Below are 24,872 nucleotides of genomic sequence, written 5' to 3'. Positions count from 1 at the left end.
ATAATCCATGTGACCAATTTCCTTTCGATTTCCTAATGGCTCTACATTACTATTCTCTTTTACTAATATAACTTTCCCTTCTTTCTATAGAAGTCCTTGGATGAGGATGGTCTGGGTCCTAAAAGGGTAGTTGCCCTGCAGAAGGAAGCCCAAGAATGGACCAGACGGGCTGAAGAAGCTATAGTCTCGATTCAAGATATTACAGTGAATTATTTTGAAAAAACAGTAGAAGCATTAGCAGGTAATAATTTAAAATGCTATACTAAGATACATGTAATTTTCATTTTATTCGGAAAACATTTGAGTGCCTCTTAAGCACCAGGTTCTGTATTTTTTAGGTACTGGGGATTCAATATAAGGATAAGCATAAACAGCCACTGTACAGTCAGGTGAAGGGAGAAAAATCTTAATTATATTAATTATATATTCATTCAAACACATGGAAAATGGCAGTGGCAACAAGCCACATGAAGATGAGAAACATGGGGCTCTGAGAGCTTAGGAGAGAGAAATTAGGCCCAATCAGAGTGGCCAATGAAGGCCTCTGAGAAGTGGCACTTGCCCTGATATCTGAAGGGTAAATGGAAGTGGAGAAAGCAAAAAAGTGAGGGAAGAGTGTTCCAGGCAGGAGTAGCATTTGCAAAGGCCCTCTGGTTTTTGGGAGCTTGACAAGTCTGAGGAACTTGGGAAGTATGCCAAGTATGAGGAAGCCATGGGCTGGAGCACAGTCCAGGCACACCTCATGTCATAGCTCATTTCACTGCACTGCACTTTACTGCACTTCACAGATATTATGTTTTGTACAGATTGAAGGTCTGTGACAGTCCTGCACTGAGCAAGTCTATTGTAAAACAGCAAGTGCTGTTTTCCCAACAGCAGTTGCTCACTTCATGTCTCTGTCACGTTTTGGTAATTCTCCTAATATCTCAAACTTTTTCATTATTATTATATTTTTTATGGTGATCTGTGATTAGTGATCTTTGATGTTATTATTCCAAAAAGATTACAACTCACTGAAAGCTTAGATGATGGTTAGCATATTTTAGTAATAAAGTATTTTTAAATTAAGGTATGTATGTGATCTCGGATGGCCTCAGCCTGCAGCAGCTTGAAGCAGGATTTCAGTTCCCCGGCCAGAGATTGAGATCAGGCCGTGGCAGTGAGGACGCTGAATCCTAGCCACAAGACCACCAGGGACCAGTGGCCAGTGACAAGGCCCTGGCCTGTCAGCTGTGTAGAAATGAATTTCCACATAGAGACAGAAAGTAGTGAAGCAAGTAAAGTGTTTATTAAAAGGAAGAAGAGGACAGTGACTGTGGATAGACACACGGGTGGGCTCAGAGAGAGTCACACCCTCGTGGTAGTCTGAATCACTTTTACGGGGCATTTCTTCCGGGTTTCCTTTGACCAGTCATCTTGCTTTGCCTGGTTCTGAGTCCGTATTTGGTATATCTCAGGATCCTCCCGTGTGTGTGTGTGTGCATCTCTTAGCCAAGATGGATTCTAGAGGCTTAGGGTAGGTTGACATCACTTACTATGAGGTGGCGCCCCCTCCCTTTTTGACCTCCAAGGAGCCTTTCTGTGCATGTTTAGTCAGGAAGTTCTCCTTGACTTCGAGAATGAGGAATATGTGGTCTTTTATCTCTTATCTGGTAAGGGCCCAGCCTCCTCCCTCATCCTTTTTTTTTTTTAATTTTTGGCTGTGTTGGGCCTTTGTTGCTATGCACTGGCTTTCTCTAGTTGCAGCGAATGGGGGCTACTCTTAGTTGTGGCGCACAGGCTTCTCATTGCAGTGGCTTCTCTTGTTGTGGAGCATGGGCTCTAGGCGTATGGGCTTCAGTAGTTGTGGCACGTGGGCTTAGTAGTTGTGGCGCACGGGCTTAGTTGCTCCGTGGCATGTGGGATCTTCTTGGACCAGGGATCGAACCCGTGTCCCCTGCATTGGCAGGTGGATTCTTAACCACTGTGCCACCAGGGAAGTCCCCATTATCCTGCTTTTATGGAGTTTCTGCTATTACAGAGTTTCTGTCCACAGGGGAGAAACTGTTTAGCCTGGGGCCCGTCTATCTCCTGCCTCAAATATACATTGTTTTTTTAGACATAATGCTACTGTACACTTAATAAACCACAGTACAGTGTAAACATAACTTTTATACGCAATGGGAAACCAAAAAATTCATGTGAATCACTTTATTGTGATATTCGCTTTATTGTGGTAGTCTGGAACTGAACCTGCATTATCTCTGAGGTATGCCTGAATGGAGAATGTGGTGTGAGATAATGCCAGCAAGACAGGAAGGGATGAGACCATATGGTCTTGTGGGCTGGGTGAAGGACTTTGATCTTAAATCATTGTTGATAGTAGACCCAAATAGCAACAACTTATTGCCTGTCAGTTTGTTGAACTATAGTACATTTATAAAATGGAACGCCATATAGCAGTAAGCATGATTCTCTATAATTATTTTTATGAATAGCAAGAGTTCCCTCATATATTAAGTGAAATAAAAAAGATAGAAAGCAGAATGATGATCCTGTGGGGGGGGGTTTGTTTGTTTTGGTCAAACTGTATCTTCCTGTCTGTCTAGCTAAACATAGAAATAGTCTAGAAGTATATGCACCAAAATGTAAGAAGCAATTGCTTTAAATAAGTGAGATTCATGATTTATTATTTTCTTTTTTTAAATGAAGTTATCTAAAATTTTATACCAATAACCATGCATTATTTTTGTGACAATAAAAATTCACTAAAATACAAGAACTTTTCTTTTAAAAGGGATGTTTTGCAGGTAACATGGGAGGCAATAAACAAAGAATTAGTTCAGGATAAATTTTTCTGTTTTTAATGAGTTGTAATTATGTTTTATTTTATTAATTACAATACAACAGGAATGCAGAAACAAATGGCACAGGATGAGAAGAGATTTGGCCAGGCTGCCTGGGCCACAGCAACTCCCAGGTTAGAAAAACTCAAGCTGATGTTAGCTCGGGAGACTCTGCAACTCATGAGAGCCAAAGAGTTGTGTTTCAGTCACAAAAGAGCTGAAATTCAGGGAAAGGTGAGACAAAGAGAAGTGAAACTTTGTTTTAAAAATACACTTTTATTTTAGGTAGAATCTTTCTTTCCAGGCATTGTGAAAGAGCTTCCTTTCTTTGCTTATTCCAACACCATCTTCCAGTAGATTTGCAGACTGTGGAAGGTTGGCCGTGAAGTTTCCCTTTGGCCAAAATGTTTGTGAAATATTATTTTTTTTTAATTGTTTATTTATTTATTTGTTTTTGGCTTTGTTGGGTCTTCATTGGTGCGTGCGGGCTTTTTCTAGTGGTGGTGACCGGGGGCTACTCTTCCTTGCGGTGTGCTGGCTTCTCATTGCGGTGGCTTCTCTTGTTGCGGAGCACAAGCTCTAGGCATGTGGGCTCAGTAGTTGTGGGGCATCAGCTTATGCTCCGCGGCATGTGGGATCTTCCTGGACCAGGGATCGAGCCTGTGTCCCCTGCACTGGCAGGCGTATTCTTAACCACTGCGCCACCAAGGAGGTCCCTGTTTGTGAAATATTATATTGTAGGATTCACTTGACGATAACATCAAACTCAGTACTGATGTAGTACTTTAAAATCAATCAAGTACTCAGTAGTTTAAAATCAATCAAGCCGTGTTTTCAGCACAATTTTAGAATAATCAAAGAGGTGCTTTATCCTAGAAGCGTAGTCACTTAATTTTTTTCCTGTAACATTATGACTTTAAAGCAGAAAACATTTGTAAATACCTCATTGCTGTTTATTTTTCTCAAAACCTAAATGTTTTCATATATTTCAGGGATGAGATAAAGTATTTGTGACAAACATTGAAGAAGGCATTTTTATCCCATTAAATGAAATGGAAAAGTGTTTCTTCTCTATTTGCTTTTTTTATATTTGATATTGAGCAAGGAATAGAAAATAACTTGAATGCTTGTAAAGTTTGCCTTTAATGTACTAATTATTTTAACTTGCTCTTATTTTTTTCATGAAAACAAGATGGAAGATCTTCCAGAACAAGAAAAAATAAATGTTGTAGACGAATTAGAAATACAATATTATGAAGTTCAGTTAGAACTATACGAGGTTAAATTTGAGATATTAAAATATGAAGAAATACTGCTTGTTACACAGTTGGACTCTATTAAAAGACTTATAAAAGGTAAAACATATATATAAATGTATATATGTTTAAATTACACATTCAAGGAAATATAGATCATATTATCAATTACTGTATATTGTCTAATATATCTGAAATTTTCTAACAAAGTTTCCCTTTAGTACTTTATTATTCAAATAATATATTCATTGTTAAACACACAGCAAAACAAAGGGAAACTATTATTACCCCAATTAAATCATTTAGAGATACTTAGGCTCTATAGCTTTGTAGCCTTTTTTGTATGCTGATGTTTATAAATCTTTCAATTTCTTAAATCAGAACTATGTATCCTGTTCAGTAACCTCTTTTTCACTTAATACATAATAATCATTCTTCCATTTCAGTAAGTAAGAAAACCATCAAAAATTTTAATGGCTGCATAGTATTCCATTGTATAGACATGCCGGGATTTCCACTTTTTCACTGTTGTGAACAGCATTGTAGTGAAGAACCTTCCTTTACACATGTCTTTGTGATTACAACAGATTATTTCCTTGGAATAAATTTCTAAAGATGGAATCAGGTCAAGGACAATGCATATTTTACATTTTGACACATACTTGTTAAAAAAAACCTACAAGAATCATTTGATATGCATTTTTCTACACCTCTATTATTTTCTAAATTTCTAAATTTCATTCTACATAATGGCCCTCTAGATAGGTTGTACAAAATGATGCTCCCATCAGCTGATTATAAAAATAGCTTTTTCCCCATACTTATTCATTTAAATTCTCACCTACTTGAGAGCAAAAATGGCATCTTCTTATTTTCATTTATTTAATCACAAGTGATGTTGAACGCAATTTTGTATGTTTACTGGCCATTTGTATTTCTTTTATTCATGGCCTATTCATGGCCTTTGACCATTTTTCTTTGGAACATTCCCTTTCTATATTAGAGATGTTATTCTATTATCTGTCATATGTTGCAAATAATTTCTCTGTCATTTGCTTTTTCTTGCCTTGTAGGAATATTTAATTATTATGAAGTCACCTCTATCAGTCTTCTGCTTTGGTGTTATACCTCCTTATCCCAAAATTATATCAGTATTTACTTATGTTTTATTTCAGTATTCTTATGATTTTGTTTTTAAAAACATTTGGCTCTTTAATCCAGGTGAAATTTATTTTGATGTGGGGTAGGAATCTAACTTTTCCCCCCAAATTGTTAGCAGTCCCAATCACTAGTTTTTAAAAACATTTTCCCCTGTTGCTTTGCTTTGACTTTTACCTGTCTCATATCCAGAATTATCATATTTGTTTTGATCTATTTATGAATTATTTTCTTTCACTGATTTGTGAGTGGCTTCTGGTGCCAGTACCATGCTGTTTCTATTATTGTACCTTGGAGGTACATTTTAGTATCAGGTAAAGCAAGTACTTCCCCCATTACTCTACTTTTCCAAAAATTTTCTGACTTTTCTCACTCCTTTATTCTTCCAGATGAACTTTAGAATCATTTTGGCAAGTTCAAAACAAAAAAACCCAAAAAACTCGGAATTTTTATTGGGATTGCACTTAACATTAGAGATAATTTGGGGAGAATTGTCATCTTTTCAATATTGAATCTTCCCATCCAAGAACATGGTATGTCTCTCCATTTACTTAAGTCTTTTTTTCCCTAAAGTTCCTCCAAGTTTAGTTATTTTCTTCATATAGATCCTGAACATTTAATTTAATCCTAGGTATTCAAAAAACTTTACAGTAGCTTCACGTTATAAGCATTTTACATATTTAGGAAAAACTTCTATTAGAAAAAAGTTAATCTGGAAGGATGCATGCCAAACTGTCCATGTGTTCCTTTGGGAATAAGATGCCAAAGAGTTGGTGAAGGAAGAGGCAAATTTCACTTTTTATTTTGTGTACTTCTGTAGGGCTTGAATTTGTTACAGTTAGCATGTACTTTTTAAAAATCAATATGTAATTAAGATTAAATATCATTAAGGCACCTTAATGATATACTGCTGGTAGAATGTAAGTTGCCTTTCTGGAGGAGGGTGATTTGACAAGAGTCATCAAGAGCCTTAAATATTCATCTGCTGAGGAAGTAATAAAAAATGTACACAAAGATTTATATTCAGATGTTCATCACAGTGAAATTGATAATAATAGAACACTGGAATATTCTAACAACAGAGAGTGCTTAAATTTGAGAATACTGTGTTGCCATTAAAATTATATTTCCATCACATGGAAAAGTTTCTCTAAGAATTCTGTTGATATGTGTAGCTATATAAGTTTGTGTGTGTATGTGTGTACACATAGATATACATATACATAAATGTTAATCATAATTACAAGGATATTTAACTTTCCTTACCTTAAAGTATGCATTATTTTTAATAATAAGACATATTTTTAAGAAATCATTAATATGTTTCTAGATAAACAGGATGAAGTTATCTATTATGATCCATGTGAAAATCCAGAGGAACTTAAAGTCATGGATCATGTAATGGGGCTGCAGGATGATAAGAATTTGGAGGTGAAGGAACTCAGCCGGCAGTGCCAGCAGCTGGAATCTAAACGGGGCAGGATCTGTGCCAGAAGAGCCCGTCTCAGGAACAGAAAGGTAGGAGCGCCCAGGGCAGCTTTCTTTTCTTACCCCTTCTGGGGGTTTCTTCTTTTATGAAAGATAAAGAGGTATTGAAAATAAGGCTTTTTATCAATGATTAATTTTGTGTGTGTTTATGTAGCTATCAGTGGATACAATTAAAATACATTTAAAATGTTTTTCTTAAGATTCTTTTTCCTTTTGGATTTAAGCATTTGCCATCATTTTTAGATTTTAATTAAGTCTTTCAACAACTATTTATTGAATGCCTATTACTTACACAGGTATTTTAAAAACCACAATAGGTAGAAACTTCTAATCAGCTATAATAAATGCTGAAATTTTATTGTGAACTGTTGATTATAAAATATCAGATAATATTCAGCTCATTTCAATCCTTATATGCGGTGAGTGATTTTTTTCTTAATTTTTAAACACTCTGTGATTACATAAAAAGGTAACATACTAAGAATGGCTAAGCATAATTGAGATGTAGTTTTTAGTATACTTTTTCAGGTATTGTAGGTTGGATGTGTTATGTAGGTATATTTGGAGATATTACTTAGAACATTATGGGGAAATGTGTTTAAAATAATTGCATTGAAACAGATCCTTAGGACACACCCCACTTAGGAATGTGGGACTGCCTGTATGTCCTCTCATTTCCACTTGTTTGGAGGATTTGCTTTTTCATCTCTCAAAGCACTAAATCCCAGCCGTGGCCCTCCTACCGGGAAGGAGGGATTCCCATAAGCAGCCCACTGCCCTGTATCACGTGACCGAGGAGAAGGCAGAAGCACTGAGCCACACCATAACTCCTATTAATAAATGCTTTATACTGCAGCCCAAATGCAGTGCTTTTTTCTTTTAACCTTTTATGCTATAGCCCATGGTAATATTAAAAACCAGGTGGCGTTCAATTTATAACCAGGTGAAAAACAGATCTATGAAATTATATTATTCCCCCAGGATCAATGCAAAGAAAATCATCGACTCAGATTGCAACAGGCTGAAGAAAGCATAAAATATTTTCATCAGCATCATAGCGTTCAGAGGGTGAGTGGTTGAAGAAAAATGTTTTATATTTGCATAACATGACACACGGGCTTAAGTTTGTGCAAAGTGGAGCTCCACTGCCCCGTCAGCCTTGATCCTGAGGGGACAGCGCAGTCTGGCCCTGCCGCGTGGGGGGCAGACGTGGGGGCCAGAGGAGGCAATAAGGTCAGGTGACAGTCCCTCTCTTTCTCAGGACTTCTGAGAAGTTTACAAATATGTGTTTGTTTAAATACAGAAAAGAGACCAGAAAAAAGAGGAGGAGCAAAAGAAAAAAGAATGGATAAACCAAGAGCGCCAAAAAACACTCCAACGATTGAGAGCATTTAAAGAGGTGAGTTCTAGAAATAATCACTTCGCCTGCATTGTCTGGAGAAATATACGAAGATCACCCATCCTAGGAGAAAAGTATAAAGTATTAGGAACAGAAATTTGGGACATAAAATGTTTCCCAAATGCCATTATTTGTAGTCTATAAATAAAAATCAAAAATATTAGAAATATCATGATGTTTTTGACCTTGCCACACACTAGGGTTCCTGCTCTGCCCCCTGACCAGGTGGTGTGACTCTGCTCACCATGGTGTCAGCTGGCAGGGAAAACTGAAAATAGCTAAATTGCCCTTAGATTTAGCTGTTTCCTCATTTGTAATAAAGAAGTCTTTAAAATTTGGTCAAGGAAACACTGTGATGTAAGTATAATTTTGCGCCCTATTAAAAGTGAATAGGTTTAAAAAAAAACAGTAAATACTTATTTTAAAGTAACATTAAATTTGTTGAATGTAGAACATAAACCTGTTCTCATCACACACCTGCAACACACACCTTCACAATGAACCAAAAGAGAAAACCACCCACTCCCAGACATAATTCTGGGATGAGGTACTGAAGGTGCACTGTGTGATACCAACAAGAAAAATAGGGGCCACCAGAGCGAATCAATCATGTCCTACAACTTCATCTTGTTTCCCGATATGCTTTCTACTCTGATCACTGCCGTACACCAGGCATGTGCTAGGCACTTACATTCATTCTCATTTAATTCTTAAAACAACCTTGTGCGATATCATCACCACTTTAAAGGTGAGTAACTGATGCTCAGGGTGATTACACGACTTAGATGAGGGATATACAGAGTCAGAGCCACAGCAGAGATTCTCCAACCCGGGCAGCACATCAGAAGCACCTCTGGAGCTTCTAAAGAATACTCATGCCCAGACCCCACCTCCAGAGAGTCTGCTTGTCCTGGGTGGGAGCCTGGGCATGAATGCGGGGGGCTACATGAATACAGATGAGCCAGGTGGACAGTAACTTGCTGGTCAGCTGTCACCAGAGGGTATTGATCAGTGTGGAGGAAGGGACTTCAGGGATGCAAGTCCAGCTCCGTAGCCCTGAACTAGTCAGAGCAGTCATGAACTTTCAAATGTAGACAGTATGAAGATGGTATGAAGGTGACAGAAATCAGGCTGCCTAAGCTCTCAACAAAGTGGAACAAGTTGACCTCAAATTGGTAAAAGTTGCAGTTTTTTTGGTCCATGGAGGTATACATCCCTCAAGATTAGGTCTTTGTAAGGTTAGGTTTTTCTTTAGTAAACTATACCTGCGAGACCAGAACTTCTTTATTTTTTTTTATTAATTAATTTTTATTGGCGTATAGTTGCTTTACAATGTTGTGTTAGCTCCACTGCCCAGCAAAATGAATCAGCCATACATATACATATATCCCCTCCCTTTTGGATTTCCCTCCCATTTAGGTCACCACAGTGAATTAAAGAGTTCCCTGCGCTCTACAGTATGTTCCCATCAGTTGTCTATTTTATTTTTATTATTATTATTATTTTAAAATTTTTATTTATTTAAATATTTTTGGCGGTGTTGGGTTTTCGTTTCTGTGCAAGGGGTTTCTCTAGTTGCGGCAAGCGGGGGCCACTCTTCAGTTGTCTATTTTATACATAGCATCAATAGTGTATATGTGTCAGTCCCAATCTCCCAATTCCTCCCACCCCACCCCTTTCCCCTTGGGCATCCATACATTTTTCTCTATTTCTGCTTTGTCTGTGCGTCTATTTCTGCTTTGCAAATAAAGTCAACTATGCCATTTGTCTAGATTTCACATATATGCGTTCATCAGAACTTCTTTAATTCACATTTTTAAATTATAAAATTTGCTCTAAACATAAAAATTAGAGAAACATCCATAATTCCTGTTTTAACTGTCACTTTGAGGTCCACCCTGCTGGTATTTTTCATACCTCTGTCTTTTACCTGGTTATACATTTAACACCAGATCATCTGCATTTTTTAAGGATGTTTCGGACTTTGCACTACTTACGATTTTTCATGGCTGCCTAATACTTTAAGTTCACCGTAATTTTTTCCACCTATCGTTGATACTAAGTTTCTGATTTTTCATACTAAAAATATGATGAATGTTTTCATCTGTATATATCCTTTCATATCTTTATTACAGAGAAAGTATTCTATGAAAGGATAGAAATGCTTATTCCTTAAATAGATAGATTTAGTAGCAAGGGTGGCAGTACATGGTGAGAAGGAGCCACTTTGTGAATTAGAATAATCCACGCACAGAAATGCTTCAGTGTTCACTTACAGAAAGCTTCAGCATTTTGACGGTTTGCGTTTGTAGCAAGTTTCTCACAACAGTTTTTCATTTTCAGAGATGTCCAGGTCGCTCTGTCCTAAAGAGCTCTCGCTCACAACCTGTGGCTCCACACCTGCCGAGTGGACTTCCCCGGCAGACATCCCCGCTGACTTCTCAGATGACGGCGGTGATCCATCCGTCCTCTAGGAAAACCAGAAGCGCTCCCTTATCTGAAGTTAGTAACGTGATAACCCCTGAGCCTGAAGACTGTGCTAGAAACATCCCTGTTCAGACTTTTGTTCCAGTTGGTGCCCATACACACTGCAGATCAAGTGAGGAGTTGTCACTGCCGCCACCTCCTCCACCACCGCCGCCGCCGCCGCCGCCGCCGCCACCACCGCCACCGCCACCGCCCCTCCCTGCTCTGCCCTTTTCTTCTCAATCTGCAAATCATCGGAATTTACACTTCAGGACTCCAGCGAAAGATGATCAGCCGCTTCCTCTAGTGTGTGAATCGCCCGCTGAGAGCCCGTGTGGTTCCTCAGACAGTCTTAGCTGCCCAGGTAATCTGCCGAAGTGTCCCTGCTCACAGGGCTGGTTAGGTGGTTGGAGCATTCTAGCTTTAGGAGCCTTCATCTTCAAATCAAAATCTTTTTTAGAACTCTCTACAGTCTTAAAATATTTCAGCATTTTTTTGCCTTATCACTCTTTTATTGCAAAGTTAGCATAGCCTAAATCTGAGTTTGATAAATGCTGCGGGAAATCTTTCTAAAATGAAGTGGTCAAAAAAATAGTAGACCACTTTTTTGCATTTGCAAGTATAGCACACTGAATACACTTGAATATTTCTGTCTAATGAGGGCTATAGTTCTACTCATTATTCTAATTATGATTTAGACATTGACTATGGAGGAGACGGGCTGAAATCTGCCCAGACTCAGAGCCCACTGCTCTGGAGTGTATTTGTGTCTGTGTTTAAAGTCTATCGAAATGCTGTGTACACTTGTTTTAAAGATTATGCCTGAGTACCTGTGCCTAGAACATACAAGGCGATTGTGCTAGGTGATGTGAATTATACAAACAGAACAGTTCCAAACTGTGGTTCTGGTTAATGCGTATTCTGGTTATTCTGAGTTCAAGGTTTCTTTGCACCTGGAGCCGGGTACAAATGAAAATGTGCACGCTCTTAGGTAGAGACCGTAGGCCCATTTCCATGGGGTCTGTGGCAACATCGTGTAAATGAAAGCGAGAGCTCACGTGCCTGGGTCCAGACGAGAGATGGGACGTGGCAGGGCTTTGCGGGGGGCACCCTGTTCCCGGCCTGGTGTAGCCCACAGTGTGGGAAGCCCTGATCAGCTCACACACACTGCCTCAGTTCACTGGAAAGAATAATAAAATGCCCTTGATGGTGAAACTTTGTCGTATTACTCCTAGACGGGAAATGTAATAACAAGTTATAGGTTAAAATCCAAAGTGTTTTGTTAGCCACGGCATGGCCTTTCAATTCTGAACTAGAAATGACTGTTCACCTTGAAGTCTCATATAGAAGATCCCTAGATGAGTGGCTACAGTCATGCCCCAGTCTCCAGCAGGTGGTAAAAGATTTTACCCCCGCAGGGGTCTCAAGGTGCCAGAGTGAAAAATAGCTTCTCTTCACCAAGGCCTTGAAACTCTGATCTAATCTGTGTTTTGACAGCATTTCACACCCTCAAAAGTAGAGCACGTAAGTTACGTCAGGGTAATGTAGGTGGAATTAAACACACTATATACAGAGAAATGTGCCAGTGCCACCCACTCTGGGTTCATTGAGCTACTGATTAAAGTTTTGCTTTAAGCCTTTTCATGTGTAGAAACCTACTCGCTTCATTATCACAGAACGAGTCATCACTGACTAATATCCGAGACTGAAGTTGGAGAAATACAGTGGGGTACGTTAAAAAAAATTTTTAAGTGGGAAGGGAAATGGAGGAGATACAATCTTAGAGCTGTCAATGCACATTGGGTTGGATTACTCTAATACCCCAGGAATTCATAACTATATTCAGGGTTACACAAAAGGATGATAACGCCTGTGTCTTGAGAAACAGAAGGTATGTTGACTTTTGACTGTGCCTGGGAGTTGCTATGGATTTGAAGAAGTACTGGAAAATAAGTGGTCAAGGTAAAATATTAGCAATTAGACTATCCTGGATTCAGAAAGGGAGCTGATGGTCGACCTCTCTAGCAGATAATCAAAGCATTTGTTTAATGGAATGATGATGATTTGTTTACATCATCGCATTAACTGATGGGTGACGTAACCCTGTTAACGAGTCCAAAAATGTCTCGGCATCTCAGGGAGAAAGAGTATGATTTCGTGACTCCTTGCTCTGTTTACTCAATTTCAGGGTCGATGGATGAAGTGCTGGCCTCCTTAAGGCATGACAGGGCCCCTCTCCAGAAGGTGCAAGCGCCCACTTTGTCCCCTCCCCGTGCCTCAGTCAATGAGCACATTCTGGCTGCCATAAGGCAAGGGGTCAAACTGAAGAAAGTTCACCCTGACCTTGGCCCGAGCCCCAGCAATAAACCCACCAGCGACCTGGAGAGGAGCATCAAGGCGGCGCTCCAGAGAATTAAGAGAGTATCTGCTGACTCGGAGGAGGACGATCGTGATGAGCAGAACCCCGGCGAGTGGGACCGTTAGCCTCTTCGCCAAGGCCCAAGGCTCGTTCTGGAAAAGCATGTGAATGGGGTGCTGGTAGACTGGCCACATAACACCCCGAAAGATCAGCAGGGCTGGGTGTGTGACGTTGCAGCTTTATTTAACGCTGCAGCTCTTAAGGTCAGGGAAGGAAGGAGAGACGTGGTGCCTTTCACGCATCTAAGAATGCACGGTGAGCACAGCTGGCATAAGAAAATGGTAGTTATTGTTCACCACGGATAATCTAGAATCATTCCCTTATTCTGAAAAACGTTTACACTGCTATGGTAAACAGCACTACTGACCGTTCCTCCCGAGTGTGTGTAGTGGTTTCCTGGGATTGAAAGGTTTGAATGTGAACATTATTTTAACAATAATCCGAATAAGTTGCTTATAAGCAGGAATTATTTTAAATATTTTAAAGGAAATGTATTTCATGTATCAGGCAGTATATAAACTCATAATAAAGAACTATTTATAATGCATCAGTGTCACTCATGAGGAAATGAAACATAATATCTTAACACAGCCATCCCTCCCTTGGCTGGGTTTAGCTGAAATCTTATTGAAAACATTAAACGGGACTTCCCTGGTGGCACAGCAGTTAAGAATCCGCCTGCCAACGCAGGAGACACGGGTTTGAGCCCTGGTCCAGGAAGATCCCACATGCCACGGAGCAACTAAGCCCGTGCATCACAACTACTGAGCCTGCGCTCTAGAGCCCACGAACCACAACTACTGAAGCCCGCGCACCCTAGGGCCTGCGTGCCACAATTACTGAGCCCGTGAGCTGCAACTACTGAAGCCCGCGCGCCTAGAGCCCGTGCTCTGCCACAAGACAAGCCACTGCAGTGAGAAGCCCGCGCACCGCAACGAACAGTAGCCCCTGCTCGCCTGAACTAGAGAAAGCCCTCGCGCAGCAACGAAGACCCAACTCAGCCAAAAACAACAACAACAACAAAATCCCCCAAACGTTAAACATTTATCTAAGCAACTACTAAGGCTGGGGGAAGAGTGTTGTTTCCCTCAGGCACTCATGCTGGAATCATTTCTCCTCCTTGCTTTGTGTTAAAATTAGGAAAGGGGAAGAGACCCATACAAGGCAGTCTCCTCATTTCTCAAATTGTCCAAAGCATCCCCACTAATGTCATCACCCTCACTCTTGCCATGGCAATCCTGGGTTACAAAGAACAAGATGAATCGACCCAACTTTTCCAAAGAAAAGTTACAGACCAAAACCCCTCCTACTTAGAGTTTCTTCTTAGCTAACTCCAAGGGGCCTCAGCTGGCACAGCTGGGAGGGGTCTGGGTCCTTCAGCAGCTGCAGCCTGGACCTCCGTGCATGGCTGGAGATCCTTCAGTGTGGCCACTGCCAGGTCACCCGTGGCTCCCTCAGGTGTCCTACTTTCCCTGACCTGAAGTGATGCAGACCCAGATCCAGCTCCTGTACACGAAGGTGCCTCACTCTGCTCCCGGGGCCCAGGCCTTGGTGCCCTGACCCGGCATTAGCCTCTGTTCCCACTGCTCCCTTTCCTTTTTGCAGGTTCCCGGTGTGTGTGGGGTGGGGGTGGGGGGGGTGGTGCTGCAGCACGGGGGACAGTCCCTGCTGGCTACTTGCCGGGCCTCAGTCGAAAATCCCAGCGGCAGGCCAAGTGGCAGCCTCCCAGGCCTCTTTCTCCACCATAGACAGGCCGAGCTCAGCACAAAAAGTTTCTCTAGAAAGAATCTGGTATTTTTAAAAATGGCAACATCAGAGCTCTGCTGGACTTTCTTATGCTTATTATGCAATTTGGTATTTTTATTTTAATTCTTGTAATTTCAGTATTTTGAGACACCAGTGAGCTTACTCAGACTTGGATAATTCTCAGAATTTGCTTTCTAAGGCCTGCCAAAGATGAGAAGACTCAAAAAAAAAAGATCCTTTTCCAGAGAGTTCTCCAATTGAAACCCCTCGCCCAACTGTCTAACGTGCACCCAAACTTCTCTGGAATCCTCTCTCCCTCATTTCTCCATTTCCCCCCTTCTTCCAGCCAAGGCTTAAGTCCAGACTCTGGCCTCAGGGGATCCAGAGCCGAGGGGAGGGTCAAGTATTGTCTGCTACTGTCCAGCTTCAAACCTGTGCCGTCCACCCGCTAAAGTGCCGTCAATCCATCCCCACCTCCCCCCTCGACGTCCCGCTCCACTCTCCAACCCACACCGGTAAAGGCCTGCCCCTCAGAAACCTGGCTGCTGCCCCTCCGCCCCTTCCCCACCACAGGTTTTACTCCAGCAATACCAAGCAGGCTGCCCTCAAATGGCCCTGCTCTCCTAAGCCTCAGTGCCCAGGGCATCCCAGCCCTCTGCCACCCGTCCGGCAAATCCACACCCACTTCTCAGTCTCAACTCCATCGCGTCCTCCTCTCCAAAGTCTTCCCGGGCCCTCCCCCACTCTAGGACCACTGCCCCTTGTCCTGGACACCAGTCACAACGCCTCCCCCAACCCACAGCCCTGGCTACAAGGGCAGCCCACTTTGGCCACGTTTTAGAGCCTGAGTTGGGCCCTCTGGCTAAAGCTGACGCTAGGACAGCCAATCCATAACTGGAAGCCTCCTATGGTTTGTCCCGGAGTGAAAAACCATGAGCCGGGCTGATCAGACTGACTTACTCATTTGTTCATTTGTTCCCTCTCCCGCATTTGAATTGGGGAATCAAGCAGGTAGTTGCAGGGCCAGAATCAAGAGGTTTTTGATTAATGACCACCCATCATGTGAAACCATGTAGCTGAGTGAATTTATACAGTAAGTCCCCTACATACGAACCTTCAAGTTGCAAACTTTCAAAGATGGCAACATGCGTTCGCAGGTCCAATCATGTAAGTTAGTTCACACGTCTGGCGTACATTTTCATGTGCATGCATCTACTACAAGTGGTTGTGCTTTTGTGTACTTTACCGTACAGTACTATTTTTGTGTGTGTGTGTTTGTTTTTTATGTATTATTTGTGTGAAAAGTATTATAAACCCATTACAGTACGGTACAATATAGCCGATTGTGTTAGTTGGGTACCTAGGCTAACTTTGCCGGACTTAACGGACAAACTGGTCTTATGAACGCACTCTCGGAACGGAACTCGTTTGCATGTCGGGGACTCACTGTACAGCAGTTTCTCAACTCTTAGATATGTAAACTCATGGGAGGCGCGTATCAGGTTTCTATTGCTGCCAGAACTAACTACCACAATTATAGGGGCTTAAAACAACACAAATTTATTATCTTACCGTTCCATAGGTCCGAAGTCCTACATGGGTCTCACTGGGCTAGTATCAAGGTGTCAGCAAGGCTGTGTTCCTTTTTGAAGCTCTAGGGAAGAAGCTAGAAGCTTTTCCAGTTTCTAGAGGCTGCCTGCATTCCTTGACTTGTGGCCCCTTCATTGATCTTCAAAGCCAGCAACATGGTATCTCTTTGACTCTTCTTCCATCACCATCTCTTTCTGACCCCAGCCAGGAAAGGTCCTCTGCTTTTAAGAACTCATGTGATTAGATTGGGCCCCCCTCCCCCAGATAATCCAGGATAATCTCCCCATCTGAAGGTCCATCTGCAAGGTCCCTTCTCGCATGTAAGGTAACACATTCATAGGTTCTGGGGATTAGGATGTGGACATCTTGGGGAGCCATCATCTTGTTGTCTAGCACAAGGAGCTTCTAGAATGCATACTGCAAGGCCTGGCCTGCAAAAATGCTAATCCAGGAGGTTTTTCTGGGAAACCCAAGATAGCTCTGAAGCAGCTGGTCTGCAGACCATCCTTAGAAAAACACGAATATATACAAGTCAGACAGGAAATGAGGGGGCTGTGAAAGGGAAGAGTGAGGCAGGCATACTTAGAGTCATTGCAGGTTCCTTCCAAGATGAAGAGCCTTGGAGCTGGATGTCTCACAAAGTCTTCAGAGTGGCCCAGGGTCACCCCAGCTCTGGAGAAGCAGGGTGTACCCTGACTCCTGTTCTTGAACACCTGTGAGAGCCCTGCTTGAGGGGGAGTCTCACAAATCCTCCATCAGCTGAGTTCCGTTTGCACCTGCAATGTATCACCTCACGGCTCCACTGGAACGTAATAGATTTGCGGGAAATATCTGTGTCTTTTCACCTTTGTGTTCCCAGGGCCTGGGGCATAAAGGTGCTCAAGAAATATTTGTTAAATGAATACACGAATTAATGATTTAAGAGCTGTACGTGCGTAGGGAGGGTGGGAGGGAGATGCAAGAGGGAGGAGATACGGGGACATATGTATAGCTGATTCACTTTGTTATAAAGCAGAAACTAACATACCATTGTAAAGCAATGATACTCCAATAAAGATGTTTAAAAAAAAAAAACAAGCTGTAAGTGTGAAAAGAGCTCTCCAAGAAGCATGAGAAGTCCCCTGGAGTGGCTGATTTTAATCTGGAGGGCCTAGGCCTTTGAGCTGGGTCTAAGAAGAGAAATGGGGTTGGAAACAGGAAAGGATTCCAGGCAGTGGGAAGAGCAAGAACTAGAGCACAGAAAGGATGCACCAGCAAGGCCTGGGCAGGACCAGGGAAGGTGGCTAGTGTGACCTCATGGGGGGAGGATAGAGAGAGGGGGCTAGAACCTGATGACTCAAGCTTTAGGAAGAGGCCTCTGGCAGCTTTACCTAAAAGGCACCAGACGATGGAGGAGATCCTAGAGTGAGGGGATCAGGAACAGGATAGGGACTGTCTGGTGAGAGCAGCAGTGATGGAGCGAAGAGACTGGGATAACCAGAGGAAGAAGCATAATATGGTGACTCATTGTGCAGGAAGCAAGGGCAAGGACACAGATGGTGCCAACACCTGGAGGGGGGAGGTGCCACGGTCAGGGATCAGGAGGTGGGTAGGGGGCAGCACTGGACAGAGGGGAGCTGACTCCAGGAGGCTGGGACAAGGTGGAGTGGTGAAGCCTTGGAACTGCCAGGGGAGAGTGTCACAGGAAGGTGGCCCAGGCCGGATCCTTGGAGACCCCAACACTACAGGGCAGGAGGAGGAGGGGAAGGAAAAGGAGTAGTCAGGAACAAGACAAGAATTGGGAAGGAAAGCTTCATTCACGGGACGATTATTGCAAAAGAGCGAGGTCAACTTTCCCAAGCACCCCGGAGAAGGGAAGCCTAGGACCCGATTGGTGTTAAGGAGGCCCCTCTGGGAGGTGGTTGATGTGGGGATCTGGGCCAGAGCCCCTCCCCGCCCCCTGCAAGTGAGCTGCAAGGGCCTGCAAAGCAAGCGGGCATGGGTGGCCACAGAATCACTTCCGCTCACTAGCGTGCTCTCTTGTGCAAACACGCACTGGTTTATCTAGCGGTCCCTCTAAGTTAAATCACCCTCCACCCGAAACCTTTGCTGCCAAACATGGGATGGCTGCGTAGAGAGAGGGCCTCGGACAGCCTCATGGAGATTTCTGCAGCACAGGAATCTGTGAGGAATTCTTGTGACACAGCGGTAGTGGAGTGAGAGGGCAGGAACAGGGGACATCTCAACAGACATAGACCCCCTGACCCCCCACCACCCTGGGAATATGCAAGCCCTCAGCCTTCGAAAACTCACGTCTGGAGAAAAGGGAGTCCTGGGATTGACTGAGATCCAACTGCATGAGCCTGGTAGAACGAGGGCCCAAAACAGAAACTTACTTGAATGAAGGGAAAATAGAGAAGGTGGAATATCTTTCACTCCTGAGCTGTGGGTTGAGATTCACACCTCCTCCACGTGTTTGGGAAAAGTTGGTTCGCTGCCGGGCACAGACTTTGCCATGTGAAAAATCTGCTTGAATAGCTCTGGAAAAATCTTTTCCGGTAGAATGAGTCTCCGAGATTAGCTTTTCCCCCAACAGCCAGGAACATAAGCATATACCCTCAGCTGCCTTCTGCTCAGAAGGCCAGCCCTGCAGAAGAAAAGTGCCTCTTGGGTTAAGAAAAGCTTCAGCATTGACCCCATCGAGGCAGACGGTGACCAGCTGGAGGGCAGGTGACCCCTAACCATACCAAGCACGGGGCTGCCCTGAAGCAGACACTGGAAATGTTGGCAAACCACCCCAAACCCTAATTCTGTTCCAAAGGCTTACGTGCCTTAACCCACACTGCCTTCCTTGCTTTGACTCAGGAAGTCACCCTAGAGAACATCAACCCACCCTTGGGGAGATCCAGAGTTTCCAAAATATCTTAAGACACAAAGGGCTTCTGAAAGATTTTTGTTGACTTAAAAACAGACACAAACATTTTACTGAACTATGTATTTCTACATAAACAACTCTGTTACAACAAAATCAGGTAAAATCCACAAAGGTAGACAAGTCTTTAAAGGAAAATATTTTTTCCCTTAAGTATAAAAAGATAATTTGCCAAATAACGTCATACGGAAACACATAAAGCAAGAACTGTTAGAAACACAAGAGAAATAGACAGAAATACAATAGTAGTCTGAACACACTTTCCTTAGTCTTTAAACAAATCAGGTAAGCAAAAATTAAATGTCCATGAGATTATAATTAATAAGGTCAAATTAATACATACAGATTTAATTTTGTTCCCTTCCAAGAATATATCTTCTTTTCCAGTTTCCTGGGAATATTGATTAAAATTAACAATTTATTAAGTCCCAAGAAAACATCAATAAAGTCCAAAATGCAGAAATTGTACAGGCCATACCCTCTTTGACAACACTTGTAACAAATGTTAATAACAACAACAAAAAGTATCAAACTATCTAGAAATTTAAAAGTTAATTTCAAATAACTCAAGTAAAAAAAAAGTCAAATATGAAATTACAAGTTATTTATAACTTAGAACACCATAGCTAAAAATTTAACAGAAATGGATAAAGAAATATTCAGAAGAAAAGTCATGTAGCCTTATGAGCACTAGTAACTATATCTACTATTAAACAGGAAATAGTTAAAATGGCATTCAGCTTGAGAAGGTGAAAAAATAATAAAATAAAGGAAGAAAAATAAGAACAAAAACAAACCAAAAAATATCATAGAATGGTAAAACAGTAAATTAAGATTTAAAGTCCCAGAATAAAAAGGGAAAGCACAGACACAGAACGTTATGAATGAGAAAAGAAAATATGACAGCTCCAGGCTAGCAAATTTGAAAATCTTAACAGAATCATTACTTAGGAAGTTTAAGTTGCCAAAAACTTACAGAAAAGGAAGAAAGTTTAAAGAGGCTAATGAGCATGGAAAAACATTGAAAAAATTGTCAAAGAATTATTTCCTAAAAAGGCACTAGACTTAGACAGATTTATACATGTTATAAAAACTTCAAGGAGCAAAAAATTCTAAATATTATTTAAACTGTTCAAGGGCATAGAAAAAAAGAGATAGAGCTCCCCAAGTTCTTTTTTTTTTTTAAGAAGTTAACACAAACCCAACACCAATACCTGATAAAGACAGCAGAAAAAAAAATTACATAACTATCCACCTAAAATTTTGAAAAATTCCAAAATAATAAGAGCAAACCAAATCCAGAGTAATTTTCTTATTTTAAAGCTCTTACTATTATTATACAAGTAATATGAGGGCCATGTAGAAAAATCAGAAAATACAGATAAGAACAAAAAATAAAAGTCTACCATAAACCAACCCATCATAAATAACCACTGTTAACATTGAGTGGAGACATATATTGAAAGAATAATATACCATGACTAAATCAGATTTTTCTAGAAATGCAGACAGGGTCTGACATTAGCAAATCTATTTAAATGATTCATATTAAGTTATGATAAAGAAAAACCGGGCTTCCCTGGTGGCGCAGTGGTTGAGAGTCCGCCTGCCGATGCAGGGGACACGGGTTCGTGCCCCAATCCGGGAAGATCCCACAGGCCCGCGTACCGCAAAAAAAAAAAGAAAAACCATTTGATCATCTTGACAGATGTGAAAAAAAAAGGCATTTAATAAAATTCCAACAACCATTACTGATAAAACTTTCAGCAAACTAGAAAGAGGAGGGCATAACTTTAATATATAAATTCAAATATTAAGAATATCTCATACTAAGAGTCAAATTTGTACTTTTGGAGGAACACTAGAGGTATTCTCACCAAGTAAAAAATATATATAAAGAAGAATGTACAATACCGGCACAATTTATATAGGTGTTATTTACCATTGTTCAAAAAGTGCTGGTCAGTGTGATAAGGAAGTGAAATAAGATTATTAAAAATATGGAGGTAAAGTTATCATCACTACTCAGAACTATTAACTACATGAAAAAGGCAAAAGAATTAACAATAACAACAAAACTATTAAAACAAAAGGAAATTCAGTAATTGGCTAGCTACAAAATAACCAATTGCCAAGTTAAACAAACTAGTAAACAACCACAGAACTCTCTATGCAGAGTTAAGAAGAATGAGGTAGATTGATATGGTACCAACAGGAAGATGTCCAAGATCTATTGCCAAGTGAAAAATACAAGCAGCAGAAGGGTTCTATCATATGGTCAAAATGATAAAACATACTTTAGGAAAAGAAGATTTGAGGACTATGTGTCAACTGTTGACTGTTTATCTTGGGGGCAGAGGGATTTTAATTATGGGGGACTTTCAGTTTCCATATTATGTTTTTTCATAATGCTTCCATTTACACAGCTTTTGTTTAATATTTTAAATTTAAAAAATCAATGGATTTAATTTTCATTAAAAAAAAGTAGTCATGTACCTTTATACTAACAATAAGCAGTTGGAAAATATAATGGACAAAAGAGCTCATTTACCATAGTAACCACAACTACAAAAAATTACCTGTACTAGAAAAAATATACTGAGGAACATAATACTTTATAAATTTACTGAAATGAAAGGTTAAATATTATGAAGATGTTAATTGTCTCTATAGTTACCTATAAATTTTACACAATCCAATTTCCAATTCTTCTAAATGCTACAAAATGATCCAGAATTTCTTTTGGAACTGTCAATATACAAAAAGTACTAGGACATTTTTGAAGACGTTTAATTAATGGCGACATTTAGTCTAAATCTGAGATGATCAAACTATGTGGTACCAGTGCCAGAATGTACACAATAGAAAGTTCAGAAGTACGCTTAAAGAAATATAAGGATTGAGGGCTTCCCTGGTGGCGCAGTGGTTAAGAATCCTCCTGCCAATGCAGGGGACACGGGTTCAAGCCCTGGCCTGGGAAGATCCCACATGCCACAGAGCAACTAAGCCCGTGCGCCACAACTACTGAGCTTGTGCTCTAGAGCCCGCGAGCCACAACTACTGAAGCCCGTGCGCCTAGAGCCCGTGCTCCACAACAAGAGAAGCCACTGCAATGAGAAGCCCGTGCACCGCAAGGAAGAGTAGCCCCTGCTCGCCGCAACTAGAGAAAGCCTGCGTGCAGCAATGCAGCCAAAAATAAATAAAATAAATAATGTTAAAAAAAAAAGAAAGAAAAGAAGATGCTTTCAAAAAAAAAAAAGAGGGGTTTCCCTGGTGGCGCAGTGGTTGAGAGTCTGCCTGCCGATGCAGGGGACACGGGTTCGTGCCCTGGTCTGGGAAGATCCCACATGCCGTGGAGCGGCTGGGCCTGTGAGCCATGGCCGCTGAGCCTGCGTGTCCGGAGCCTGTGCTCCGCAACGGGAGAGGCCACAACAGTTAGAGGCCCGCGTACTGCAAAAAAAAAAAAAAAAAAAAAAAGAAATATAAGGATTGGATATATAGTGAAAATGGGATTTTGTATCAGTGATGTTGGGGTAATTTAAAAAATAAATTCCACATGGATCATAGATTTAATTGCTTAAACAAAACAATAAAAGTACAAGAATAAAATACTGGTGAAAATTCATAAAACCTTGGAATCAGAATTGCAAAGATCTTCAAAAGCATGACAGCAAAGGCAGCAACCATAAAGGAAAAGATAGATTTGACTAAAAAAATTTTTTTCAATCTATGCCATATATTGAGCTTTTTTAAAAATAAATTTATTTATTTAATTTATTTATTTCTGGCTGTGTTGGGTCTTCGTTGCTGTGTGCAGGCTTTCTCTAGTTGCGGTGAGCAGGGGTTACTCTTCCTTGTGGTGTGTAGGCTTCTCATTGTGGTGGCTTCTCTTGTTGTGGAGCACGGGCTCTAGGTGTGCGGGCTTCAGTAGTTGTGGCACACAGGCTCAGTAGTTGTGGCGCACAGGCTTAGCTGCTCCGCAGCATGTGGGATCTTCCCAGACCAGGGCTCGAACCTGTGTCCCCTGCATTGGCAGGCGGATTCTTAACCACTGCGCCACCAGGGAAGCCCCAAATACATGCAACTTTTAAAAAATAATATTTATAGGGAAAAAAAAACTTCTTAGAAATCAATGAGACACACAAACACCTTGTAAGAAAATTGGCCAGAGAAGATGAATAGGTAAATGACAAAAGAATATAGTCTAATAAATATGTTGGTTAGGAGGGTCACACTGTCATCAAAAAAATGCATATCAAAACTAGCCCCCCCAGTCCCCATGGAAACACCAGTGTGAAAGAGGGGAATCGGACATTCTCACACATTGCTGGTGAGAGCATAATTTGGTATCATCTTTCTGGAAGGCAATTTGAGGCAAGATATATTAAAAGTCCCCAACATGTGCGTACCTTTTTGTTAGTCAGGATGTGTTATGCTGCAGTAACAAAATAACCCTGACATGCCAATAGTGTAACACTTAAAGTTTATTCTTTCTTCATAGTACAAATCCACACAAGTGGGGAGGGGGGTGTCATGACAGGAGAAGGGGAGCTCTCCACACAGTCACTCAGGGACCCAGGCTGACAAAGGCTCCAGCTGACATAGGCTCCAGCCCTGGGACATCACCACCTGTGGGGCAAGGCAACAGAAAGACTGGAGACCTGCATGGGGGCATCTCACAGTCTCAGCCTGGACGTTGCACATGTCACTTCTGCTCACACTTTATTGGCCAGCATTAGCACCAGGACCCTGAGTGACTATAGGGGCTGGTAAGTGGCATCTCCTGTGTGCCCAGGAGGGAGAGGAGGAGACGGAGCAGTGCTTGTAGCACCCATTACACTTTTGAGCCAGCAAGTCCAATTTTAGCAAGTTATCCTAAGTAAATATTCTGAAAAGCTCATGAAGGTGTTAGAAGAAAGGATTTCCCTCATACCCTTGAGTACAACAGTATAAAACTGGAAACAAGTACCCAAGGTACAACCTACATAGATGTTAAAAATGATGCTGTTACATATTTACTGACATAGAAATATATTTACAATATAGTGTTAAAAGGGAAAAAAGCAAGTTATAAAACAGTATATGTATAATAATGTATAATATGATTGTATCTCAGGAAAAAAGTAATAAAACAGCTATAGATGCATAGAAAAGAAGTCTGAAAAGATATATACCAAAATGTTAACAGTGGTTATAATCAGATGGTGTAATAACAGGTGATTTTTTTCATTTCTTCTTAGAAAAGTATATATTATTTATGTACCAAAAAGGCATTTGAAAAGGGAAAAGAAACAAAAAAACAGTATTCTTGGGAGAGTCCATTTATCCACCTCATGCTAATCGTTAAATTCTTACATTTGATGCAAGAAGTGCCTAATTGTCTGTCACACCATAAGACATTGCTACAACAATTTATTTAAAGTCAGGATTTTATATTAAAAGTGGTCCATAGGGTAAGAACAGTGACACATTCCCCACAGCTGCATATCATTGGACCTGTCAGTCATCCGCCAAAATGTCCCACAGTCTGGACTCCACCGTGGTTTCTCTGGGCTCCTGGCAGGTGCACCCGGGGTCTGTGTGGCCTGGGGGTGGGGGCACTCTTCACAAGGCT

The 24,872-nt window shown here is 41.2% G+C and overlaps 2 protein-coding genes across 10 annotated transcripts in view; one reads left to right on the top strand and one right to left on the bottom strand.

Moving 5' to 3' along the window:
• The window catches only part of WHAMM (WASP homolog associated with actin, golgi membranes and microtubules), a 20,393-nt gene extending 7,185 nt beyond the window's left edge, over window positions 1-13,208 (top strand). The window contains exons 3-10 of one of the 4 annotated variants that reach the window (XM_022554525.3): window positions 91-241; window positions 2,890-3,059; window positions 4,018-4,180; window positions 6,570-6,757; window positions 7,709-7,795; window positions 8,031-8,126; window positions 10,470-10,956; window positions 12,781-13,208. In XM_022554525.3, the coding sequence (XP_022410233.2) occupies window positions 91-241; window positions 2,890-3,059; window positions 4,018-4,180; window positions 6,570-6,757; window positions 7,709-7,795; window positions 8,031-8,126; window positions 10,470-10,956; window positions 12,781-13,076 (1,638 nt within the window). In that variant the 3' untranslated portion in view covers window positions 13,077-13,208. Of the gene's footprint in view, window positions 1-90; window positions 242-2,889; window positions 3,060-4,017; window positions 4,181-5,628; window positions 5,773-6,569; window positions 6,758-7,708; window positions 7,796-8,030; window positions 8,127-10,469; window positions 10,957-12,780 lie in introns of those variants that run through there. The other 3 variants (XM_089906718.1, XR_016391988.1, XM_089906719.1) reach the window with 3 other exon arrangements.
• The window catches only part of HOMER2 (homer scaffold protein 2), a 117,558-nt gene continuing 92,775 nt past the window's right edge, over window positions 90-24,872 (bottom strand). For 5 of the 6 annotated variants that reach the window (XM_089906723.1, XM_089906724.1, XM_089906720.1 and 2 more), the window contains one exon: window positions 90-24,872. The gene's annotated coding sequence lies outside the window, so the exon portion shown is untranslated. The other variant, XM_089906721.1, reaches the window with a different exon arrangement.

This window comes from Delphinapterus leucas, chromosome 2, assembly GCF_059928025.1.
Source record: "Delphinapterus leucas isolate spDelLeu-1000000601 "Yukka" chromosome 2, BTC_Dleu_Yukka2, whole genome shotgun sequence".
Taxonomy (NCBI): domain Eukaryota; kingdom Metazoa; phylum Chordata; class Mammalia; order Artiodactyla; family Monodontidae; genus Delphinapterus; species Delphinapterus leucas.
Note: the sequence above shows the minus strand (reverse complement) of the source record. Positions and strands in the feature narration are given on the sequence as shown.